At 39.9% G+C, this 11,320-nt stretch overlaps 1 protein-coding gene and 1 long non-coding RNA gene across 6 annotated transcripts; one reads left to right on the top strand and one right to left on the bottom strand.

Moving 5' to 3' along the window:
• Positions 1–701: 701 nt before the first annotated feature.
• On the bottom strand, positions 702–7,598 carry C2H3orf62 (chromosome 2 C3orf62 homolog). Of its 5 annotated transcripts, none has more exons than XM_020789503.3 (4): positions 7,511–7,598; positions 4,878–5,274; positions 3,408–3,499; positions 702–2,530 (listed from the first exon to the last, which is right to left on the bottom strand). In XM_020789503.3, the coding sequence occupies exons 2-4, from the start codon at positions 5,267–5,269 to the stop codon at positions 2,280–2,282; spliced, it is 735 nt and encodes a 244-aa protein (XP_020645162.3). In that variant the 5' UTR covers positions 5,270–5,274; positions 7,511–7,598; the 3' UTR covers positions 702–2,279. The 5 variants fall into 5 exon arrangements, with proteins under 5 accessions (XP_020645162.3, XP_020645152.3, XP_072845971.2 ...); XM_020789493.3 differs by lacking the exon at positions 7,511–7,598 and adding an exon at positions 6,922–7,057; XM_072989870.2 differs by lacking the exon at positions 7,511–7,598 and adding an exon at positions 6,922–7,057 and having other exon boundaries at positions 702–2,527.
• A 1,808-nt stretch (positions 7,599–9,406) lies between these two features.
• On the top strand, positions 9,407–10,850 carry LOC110076934 (uncharacterized). The gene is made up of 2 exons (XR_002300204.3): positions 9,407–9,506; positions 9,606–10,850. It is a non-coding gene; the product is annotated as an uncharacterized LOC110076934 (long non-coding RNA).
• The last annotated feature ends 470 nt before the right edge of the window (positions 10,851–11,320 follow it).

Genomic DNA, 11,320 nt, shown 5'->3' with positions numbered 1-11,320 from the left:
ACTGCTCAGCTCATTGAAAGAATGGTATGGTCCTTCAGCAACTGCTGCTGTCACATTCCCTAAGCACATTGAGGCAGTAGGTCCTAATAGTGTGGCTGAGGGATAAGTGGTAATGGGCCTTTCCAGGCCTTTGTGGAAGGCTCTCTGAGGCTGGGAGCTGCATACGGACTTGAATGTCTCCACCACTGCCCTAGCGGAAAGAGGCTCAGGTGATCTACACACCTGCATCTTGCCAGGTGAGGCCCAGAGGAACATCTTGGTGTCTAGATCTCCCCCAGAGCTGCAAGGCACCTGTGTTTAGGATAAATGATGGTAGCTTCTGGTTTTTGTTTTAACTATATGGTAAGGACAGGCAAGATACAGCCCTGTTGGACTTCAGTCCTTCATGACAAGCTGTGCTGGCTAGGGGTCATGGTTGCCCATCTCCACTTTGCATTATGAAGATAAAGCGTATATTAGTGGGTCAATTTACATTAGTAAGCATCAGGTGGTTTGCATGTTTTTGGCTTATAAGACAAGTACCTCACTTCTACTCAGTTTTAACTTTTGTGCACTCTGGGTTTGCACAGTAGGAACCTTCCTACGCAGCACTACAATTTGACTCTCAGCAGAATTGATTCCTCCCTAAAGACAGCAAAAGCCACCTCTGCAAAGGTGTGAATAGCAACAGAAGTATTTTTTTTCTATTGTCATGTCTCTGGAGTTCTGGGAGATGGGTACATCTAATTGTCTGTTCCCTGATCATGATAAATAAACTCGGGATGCTCTTTAGAAGTGATGGTGTATTCACTTTTTTATATATAATGCATAAAGCAATTCAACTGTAAACATATGTATATCTGATCATGCTTTTTAGCAAGCAGGTGGAAGAAAGTAGCAACCTCTACTATTTTGAATATTCACTGAGTAGTTATGTTAACTTCAGTTTTGAATGTGTATTTTTAGTGGCTCGTGCTGCCCCTACAAACTATTTCTCTTATAAATTAACTTTGAAAATACAAAAAAATTGCCTTTCTGTAGTTCTGGGAGCGGGGACATTTTTCCTATTAGGTGTTTCTGGCTTTTGGGGAAAGCCAATCAGCGTTCCCAATTAATGGCAGGCAGAGCAAAAATTAGTAGAATTTACAGCATTGGACAGGTCTATGATATTCAACTTCTCCAAGTGTGGCATAAATTAAACCAGGGGTTCCAAGTTCCCCATCACAAATATAAATAACAGAGCTTACAGCTTCTTGCATCTTAACCAGTGTTATAATCATTGAACATGCTCTAGTTGTAACAGAACTTAAGTTGCTATTTCAGAGGAAACAGGTCAACAAAATAATGCTTTCCTTATGTCCCATCTCCTTGCAAAGCACACCAAGAAACCACAATTAAAACATTGTGGGAATGCCCGTTTTGACCCTCTGGATCTGCTGTATCTATTTAGTGTACCTACTATCCTTGTTCTACAGCTGGTCTATTCCCTGGGGTGAGGGGGCCTCTGCCTCTCCAAGTATCTTAAGCATCAAGTGTTTGACAATATTCAAATTATTTTCTTCTGTGGTTACAGATACAACCATAAAGTCACAACCATAGTAATAGCAAGCACATGTAAACCAAGGAGGAGACTAGATAATTTAGTGTCTAATCTATTCCTAATTAACTTACATTTGAAAAGAATGTTATAGCAATACATCCAGAAAAAATACGCATTCATATAGCTGTTTTCTCCTAACTCATTACAATCAGTTTTTGTGTCTGAAGTCAAGTTGCATGCATGTCAAACTTCCTGTACTAAAAATGCTTAAACCACACTGCTCCTTTCACCTCTTGTATCTGGGATTGTGGGACACAAGGACCTAAGAGATTCCGGGCTGTCTGGTTTCAAAATACCTCTGACTATTGTGCCTAAACCTCATGAATTTTCATGTATAGGCAGTTTTTAAGGTAAAATCATCTTTTATGGGCTCCACTCCATAGTATAGGAGATAAACCTCCATTGTTTGACATATGTTTTATGGGAATCCGTGGCTCTAGCATTGGTGTGATATCTCAGCCCATCTAAATCCCATTATGGAGAAATTGTGTCTCGAAAGATAAATTCATTTTTCCTCAGACAAATCTATATAGGATTCACTCTTCTGTGAGAAAAACACCCAGAATTTGACACAGTCTTATAAAATGAATTAGTTTAATAATGCATTTTGCAATAGAATTGTTAGGTGAATGTTCCATGGTTCAAAAGTGTTAGTATTGAATCAGAAATTTAAGATAGCTCACATCTTACACCAACTTGTTTAGTACAGCTGGTGCAAGTTGGAGCTGTTTGGTTTGTATTCCTCTTCCATATCCAGCAGGGTTTCAATAATAGCTTCATCCTCTGGGCTGTGCTCCAAAACCTTTCTGAAATTACTCACATCCAGATCCAGGAATGATGACTCCTCTAAAGAAAACTGGATACTTGAGAGCTGAGATAATTCGTGTAGTTCATTCTCAAGAATAGACTTCTGTTGCGTCATTTCTGTCGGCCAAAGAACTGGATAATCTTCTGTGTAACAGCAATACAACTTATTAGTCCTTCCAAATATCTGTAGCAGCTGGTAAAAGTTTGTTAATGATGATCTTCAATGTAAGCAACCCCAACTGCACCAATCAGATTATGTGCAAAATTTACACTGTGTTAATCCAAAAAGCCTGCAGCATTTTATGGGGCTCACACATAACTTATTGACCTTTCTCCCCAGCTATAGGGAGGAAAAGCTCACTACCCTCAGGTCTGTTCTAATAGTTCCAGTCCTATTTCAAATAAGGGTAGGAATCATTCAGTGTATCTGTAGAATAAACGAAGAGAATTCAAGAATAAATGAAGAGAAGTACCCAATCAAAGTGTGATGGAATTAAGGTATTCTGAGTAATGACTGCTAAGATGGCTACCATGGCATAGAGGCAAGGAAAGGGAACATGGCCCTCCAGATGTTGGAACTGTAGCACCCATCTCCCAGAATGGCTTGCTAAGGTGGATGGGAATTGTGGTCCATCAAAACTTGGAGGGCTATATGTTCTCCAAATGGGGTTTGCAGCACCCTCCTAGACATACATAACTTGTCTCCCAAGTGCTGAGGCCATACCTCTCAAGAAAGGGCATGGGTGGCCATCTGTCCTTTTCAAACCATGACCTTCTGTTGGAACTACTTGCCACCATACATCTTCCATTCATTCTAAGAGCTGTTATTTAAAATCTACATAAAAATAGTATCAATCAATCAAGTAAGACATTTCCAGGTAGCAGAAAAAGACCATGGCTACTTCCCCCCGTGTTAAAAATAATATGCAGCTTCAGATGCTTCCTTAGGCCCAACTTCTCTCCCCCAAATACATTTTTAAAAGAACCAAGCACACACAGTGGGGCAAGCAGCATGACTTACCGCTCTCATCAGCAAGATATTTCAGATTCTCTGGAGAAGCATCACTGGCAGTTATGTTTGTTTCTGACTTCATGGACCTTTCATCAGTTTTGCTGAACACAAATTATTTTTTACTATTAATTACTCAGTTCAAAACCAATTCCCATACAAGAAACATTTTGAACAAATGTCATCCACCATGTACTCAAATTTGGATTACAGTATCTCCATACATGAACAGTTGATGCCATGGTTTTCTAATTTGTGGTTTACATATTCAAGACAGTGTAGTCGATCTGTTGTCATGTAAGAATGAAACACCTATAAAATTCTAAATTACTATATAAAGCACTTGTCTTGCACCAGTGCTAGTTAAATATTATTCCCGATGAGTAGCCCTTAGTGATTGCTCAAGTTGCCTGAAAGTAAGGAAAATAGCAACGTGAGTAACATACATGGGAATTTGAGAACTACTCTCACACTCCCATAGGCAGGAGTACTGTCTGCCATAACTTTGCAAACTGTTTTCGTTCCCACCTGCAAGAAAAGATCACAAAGTGAGTGTCTTTACTCAAGGCAAAAGACTCTTCTTTGCTCCCCAGTTACACAACATTTAATAGACAAATGCTACAGTCTCACACATACTTACCTGGAAGTTAACATCATTAATATAGGACTGTGTCCTAAGTCTACCGTTTACTACAATTTCTCTGCCTCAGAGTATTATGGGCATGGGCTTCAGAACATTTTGTGTATAGCAGCACAATGGGTAGAGAGGGACAGGAAAAGGGTTCTGCCTGCTGAGTGTGGCTGTATTTTCACCCTAAGTCAATTAAGCACCTTGCCCTAACACAGTCATGCCCTGAGGTTCAGCCAATGCCAGCATCAAGGAGCTTCTTGTACAGTAAGGATGGGAAATATCTTTCAGTCCCAGATCAGATTTAGCTACCCAACATTTCTTAGAGGTCTATTCTAACGGTTGGTGTGGGGAAAGAAAGAAAGAAAAGTTGGGCCAAACATACGGGCAAATTTCTGCTTTAAATTCTCACTGTCATTAATTAAGTCTTAGCAGAGGCATTTCCGTCTTTCGGAATGGGAAAGAACCCCATGCAAAAGCTTGGAAGCCACGAAACAATCATAAGATGGGGAAGGGACAGGCACTCTGGGAAACCTTGAATGTTGGAGGAGGGGTGGATATGGTCACAAGGCTGGAGGCTCCTCACATCTCTGTTATGGAGGATCTGGAAAGAGAAAGGCCTGGTGCAAGACAGTTCTTACAGTTGCAAGAAGCTGCAGTCGATAGGTAGAAGAATGGGGAGGTGGATGGTGAGTGGGAGATTAAGTTCAATCTTCATCCAGGACATTTGAATACTGTGCCAAATGTCAACCTGTCTCAAATCCATGCCTAATCACCATCAAAATGGAACTGCAGGTGCTATCAAGGTGCTATTAATAACAGAGGAGAAACACCAGCTCCCATGCAAAATGTACCTTAAATGGTCTTTTTTCCTCTCATTGTCTTCCAAGCTGATAAAAAAATGACTGTCAGCCACAAAGACTGGGGGGTGCCACAACGTGTTTTCCTTGCTCGTCAGTGGTTCCCGCTTTGTACATGGAATACTGGAGACCACGGTCTCTGGAATGAGATTTGGCTTGAGAGGATTCTCTTTTTCAGGAGCAGGAGAGTCTGGTACAGATGGATGAGGGTAACATGAATTGAGAGGGGTAGTTTCTCCCTTGTCATTTAAGAGATCTTCATTAGATGATGTTGAGGGCAAATCCTCGTCAACAGTGGAATCTGGAGAAGGTATAGATAGATCTTCCATTGCTCGATCAATAGCTGCAGCGAGCTCCTTACGGCATCTGCTTAGCTTGTCTGACATCTCACCTAAAAGAGGGAAGTGCCTGTCTGTTCAACAGATTGAGTACTTCAGCAAATAAACAGCTTTAGTTAGTTTATAAGCTAGGTAAAGTTTTTATTACGTTGCCAGAACCTTCCAAGGCAATGAATGCAGTCACCTATTCCTGCTGTATTTAGACTATGCAAGATTTCTAGAGCGTTATCTGTTACTGACTGTTAATTTAGCATAGAAATTCAGAAATACGTAACTACTGTTTCCCCCCCACAGAACCATGAGTTTTTGCAAATAACACAGAGCCAGGCCATAAAGCTTCCACAGGGCTGTTGTACCAAGCATGAAATAACTTTTATTTTCTTCAAGGCTATCCAAAATCCCATTGTAGTTTGACACCGATTTCCTAAAAACTTATTGCCAGTGAAGTCTGAATAGATTTTTACTAGGGAGTCATGGTTTACATCTCTGCTCAGCAGTTACGTTTACTGAATTAACCTGAGCTAGTTATTATCTCTGCTATTCCCACCCTAGCAGTTGTTGGGATGATAAAAGAGAGAAAACCCTACATAAAGCCCCCTTAGCTCTTTTGAGGAAAAGCAAGAGAACCATAGTAACAATATTTAATACCAATCATAATAAAAAATCAGGCTTTGCAACTGTTACCATACTGCTACGTAACACACATAAAAAGCCTAGCATCTTTTCATGAAAAAAGGGAAAACAAGGAAGGGCCCCTTAATATTGAAAACATGTTTATATTTATCATCTGGAACTGTAAAAGGGTATAGTCTGTATATTAAAAAGAAGAACTCAATTGAAATAAGGGAGCCCTAATCAGGGTAAAGATGTAATATGGTGGTTTTTTATTTTCGGTAAACTAAACTAGATATAAAGCTGGGTCATGGATCTGGAACCACTTTCAATAAGAATGTTATTAGAACACCTTGAGAATTTTATATAATATGAAATATTATGATAGTAGTCATATTATATACTAAAATTTGTATATGAATGGTCTGAATGTTTGAAAGATGTTTGGAATTTGGGGGGATAACCGGGACGACACTGAGATGTAAAAAACAAATAATTGTAAGCAAAACATGTAACACGATGTTTGACAAGCACAAAACAATGTAGATAGATTGAAAAACTAATAAAATGTTTATTTAAAAAAAGCCTAGCATGTTTTCTATATGCTCACTTGCGATTTACTTAATACTGACATTTAATGTCATAAATTACTATTTCCACGTAAATTTTAAATTCAGTTGGGAACACTTTCCCCTCTGGAAGCTTCAGATTACAAATCCCATGAACATTTATCATTCATTGGCCACACTGACGGAGGCTTCTGGGACTTGAAGTACAAACTATGTGGAGGGGGCAAGTTTGTTTTACATTAATCTTGCCTGAGGGCTGACAATCTCTTTGCCCTCCCATCTGTTCATACTGCATGAGATGAGGGCCACGAATTCCAGTGAATTGCTCTAGACAGCAGCCATGAGTCGTCTTGTTCTACACATACAGCTGCCAAAATGATAATTTGTGTGTCTTACTGTGATGCCCTAGAAACACTTAAATTATCCTCCTCGGGTTCATATGAGTGAACACTATCTAAAGTAAGTCATCCTTGTAAGCCGAGCATGGGACCCCCTCCTCAAGATCAAAAGGAAACTTACCCGTTTACTTTGAAGTCCCAGTTCCCAGACAAAGAGCAGAATGAAACGGTAATCACCCCAAGACAGTAAGAGCCTGTCTTGTTCAGCATGGAAGTCATCGGGAGGCTCCTATTTGACCAGGTGGGGTTGCCCCTCCTCTCCCTGCTTCAACTGTCACGGAACCTTGATCTGTGCTAGAACCTTCTCCCTGTAAGATGGCAGTCGCGACCCTGTGCCTTTTATTCAACCTAGATCAAATCAAGCCTGAACTATCTCTGGAAGGCTAAAAGGTTGACACTGAGGCCGTCCTGTTTTGGGCACATTATGAGAAGGCAGGATTGTCTGGGGGAAAAAAAAAACAATAATGCTGGGAAAGGTGGAAGGCAGCAGGAAAAGAGGAAGACCAAATATGAGATGGACTGACTTCCTTAAAAAAAAAACCCGCAGGCTTGAGTTTGTAAGAGCTGAGCTGGGCAGTGGAGGACAGGACCTTTTGAAGGTCATTCATTCATAGGATCACCATAAATCAGAGGTGACTTGACAGTGCATAACAATAAATGAGGAAGAGTTAAATGGGCCTTAAAAGACCTTTAAGTAGAAAACCTCTAACCTTAAGTGGCTTGTGAACCAAGTGAGGAGGGGGGCATAGTAGAAAATGCTGGAGTGAGCCACCAATATCTGTGCTTGGAACCACCATCCATCTCCATCTCAGTCTTGTCCGGTCTGGGATTTCGCATCCAGCACTTAAATCACATTGTCACCATCTTGTCTCTCATCTGCCTCTTCCCTGGCAGCAAACCGTAGCTTTCCCTGTCCTTGCCTTCCACCAACTTCATTTACATTTCACAGTGAGGAAACATTCAGTCGGCCCCTCCTTTTACTTTATTATTTCAACTCAGAGGAGCTGACGCTGAGAACTAGATGAAAGCTGTGTCCTTTTCTATTACTTCTATAAACACCTTTAAATAGAGGAAAACTACAATTCTTTTCTTGCTGGAACATGCCATGGCATTTGGTGCAAAATTCAAATTTATATTAATATAAGCATATTCCAGTGTCTAATTCTTTTCTTGCGCAAACTAAGACTCAGTCATCTTTATTAATAAATAAATTTTAACAACAACAAAAAAGATTCAGAGTAACTCACTTATCTGGTCTTCTGTATTCTATATGAATAATCTGAAATGTGCTCAAGTTCAAAGCCTACGTAAGGTGATAACAGATAAAGATTCTTGGAAGGTAATAATTATCATGGACAATAATGTGGGGGAACATCCTTTGGAACAAAATTATAAATATATGTTTGAAAGGGAAAGTATACTAAATTATTAGGTACCCAAAGATATTCAAAAATCCCACTACTCAAAACAATCCCCTTCTGTTTAAAATAATTATGAAAAAAATGATGGGAAGGGTGATCAAGTCAAAGGTAAAGTGCAGGTTTGTGTATGAAAAAGAGTGTGCATCTGGTATTTCAGCAATAAAGAGTCACCTCATTTTGAAATAAGGAAAGAAGCATCCGTTTTCAGTCTTTTACAACTCAGTGATGGTGCTTTTATTACAAAAAGAATAAACAAAAAAGTAAATAAATATAAGCATCTCAAATATGTTAACAATCATTCAACAACTCTATAAAACAGACAAATGGATGAATACCAGCTGAAAGACTCCAGCTGAAAAGCAGTTGGCCTAAATTCAATTGGTAGTCCTAACTAGAGTAGACCTATTTGATCAGTTGCTGGATGGTGAATCAAGTTATGTAAGTTTAATTGATTCAATGGGACTAAACTACCTAGGACAACCAATTAGATCTGGGGCTCTGACTGCTCCTCAAAATTCTACTTCTCTTTTTTTCTAGATAATTCCTAACAGCTGTACCACATTCACCAGGGTAAGCTTGAGTGATCAAAGGACTAGACCTTGTGTTCCCATTTCTGTAGGCTATAAGGCTAGGTATGCATTCCGGGAAAGGTCACTAAGTTCAATGTAAACTATGTATAGAATGTATTGCAAGTCTGAATATCCTTCCTACATGATTGATTTTGTTGCTCAGCTGATGAATGGCTTCACAATCAATGTGAGTTCCATTTCAATTTCAGATGGCTAACCTATCACTTTTATAGATAATATTGACACTCCAGATTTTTCCTACTACCTCCTAGAATTCAATTAACAATATGGCTGTGTGGGTGATTTGGCTGTGACATCTGTCACCCCACTGATTCAGCTGATCTGGCTGGCTAGGCAGGTGTCCCCTGCCTCCCTCACCACTCCATGTGCTTCCCTCCCAAAGCTGTATGTTTGGTGGATGAGGCGGGCCATCCAAGGAGTATCATGATCTTTGGTCAAGGGTATAGGATATTTGTGCTTCCCCCGCTACAACCTCCAAACAAGCTCAAGGATTTAATAAACATTATCAGTATCTATAAAGATATTGCTAATTAAGGTACAATACTATGAACAATATATTCAGCATATGCATTTAAATATTTATTCTTCTCCCTCCAGAATTTCTGCAAATATTTTAACTCTTTCTTCTGGAGAGGACAACTCTTCACTTTCCAGTCCAGTTCTCCTGGAATTCTTGGTTTTCCTGAACTCTGTCAGTATGTTAATTCTCTGTTCAGCTGCATATTCTGTTTCAGCTTGCTCTAACTAGACTTTTACTTTAAATGCTTACATTTCCCATTTTCATTTATTCCTAGCTCATCCTGTCATTCTGGGAGAGATATCAGATACAACGACACGGCAAATCCAGAAAATATAGACGAGCATTTATGGGAACGGAAAAGAGGGGACATATAGACTCATGATGGAAGATTCTTCTCTCTCCTTGATTTCTTTGCTTTGCATGCATTCTATAAATGCTGGAGAATCTTCTTCGTGTGTGGCTCCTGACCATGGTCAGGTAAAGCAGAAGACAGTAAGCAAGGGCCCATCTTATGGGCAAACTGAGGATGTAGAAATTCCTTGCTAAATATATGTTTATCGGTTTATAGCACAAGTGTCAGAAACCATACTAAGTGTATTTCACCTGATGCTTTTTGACCTCACCTCAGTCAACTCAGTCAGTTTATGACTGATAATTGCCCATGGCTTGTGGCCAGAAACATCTAGAGACCACTTGCAGCAGGGTTGTGGAACTCCTGTGGTTCTCCACCTATTCTTGTTCTAAAATGCCAATAATGGCAGCTGGGACCAATGGCAATTTAACATTTGTACACTGCAAGTTTATCAACTCAGGCCTTGCAGAATGAGAAAAGACAGAGCTCTACTTCTTCCTATATCCACTTGTTTGCAAGTAATCGTGTGCCTCCTTTATTTTACTGCCTTCTTAAGGGAGGAAAGTGATAATCACAACTGAGCAGGAGGAGATGAGGAGGCAGCAAAATATTGCTTGGAACAGGTTAGACATGGAAGAGCTAAACAACTGAGAACAGGAGGGTGGCCAGTAAAATGGATGCAGGGCATTGCCTCTGCTTTGAATTAGGAACTGCTGGCATGGGAAAAACGAAAGCGATCAGGTCCCTTCTTTCTAGGACAACCTACAAGTGATGAGAATGGAAGGTGGAACACAGGCCACAAAAGACAGGAGCTGTGTAACCATAATCCCTGCAAAGCAGATTTCTAGGAAATCTAGTTGCAAATCAGACTGGTGGCTATACTTCAACTTCAATTCCATATGCAAAACTACACAAAGTTGTTCATAGCTGTTGGCTGACGGGGAGCTGCTTCTTCCCATTTCAGTCTCCTTCAATCCATTGTTCAGCTTCCTTGGCATCAGCATTTCTTGCCTCCCTCTTAAGACCTCAATTAAACCACGACATTGTCATTTTGTTTTCTTCCTGAATGAATCTGTTTGTAGAAAAGCTCTGATCTTGTATCTGTTGCTTCACAAATGCTAAATGACAGCATTCTACTACACTAAATAAAGGATTTGAAATTATGCACACTGTGGTCCTGTGTAGCTGGGAAACATGCTAGTTTTCATGTAATTTCTGCCAGATCAGTGGAGTCAGGAAACAATTTGCCTGAAATATTTTGCATATTACAGAATGCTTATTCCCTGAACATGGAGATATACAGTGCAGCTATGCAGAGAAACATCCTAGGGAATGTGTGGTCCTCCAGATATTGCTGGAGTCAGCCCCAGACAACCCAATTGGTGATCAAGAGTGATGGGCACTGTAGTTAATTCCAAGGGCCAGAGATGTATCATTCTGGTATGAAGACATGTCCTAAAGAACATGATAAAGGTGTTAAGGAATATTTGTGTCATACTATAGTATGAACCTCACCATATGGTAGACTATATAAAGTTTATTTTTAATCTTTTCCTGTTTAACATCTATATAAAATCAATAGGAGGAATGATCAGAAAGTTCACACTATGCTGCGAAAATTCCAACCCTGCACTTCT

The sequence above is a fragment of the Pogona vitticeps genome, chromosome 2 (genome assembly GCF_051106095.1).
Source record: "Pogona vitticeps strain Pit_001003342236 chromosome 2, PviZW2.1, whole genome shotgun sequence".
NCBI lineage: Eukaryota > Metazoa > Chordata > Lepidosauria > Squamata > Agamidae > Pogona > Pogona vitticeps.
Note: the sequence above shows the minus strand (reverse complement) of the source record. Positions and strands in the feature narration are given on the sequence as shown.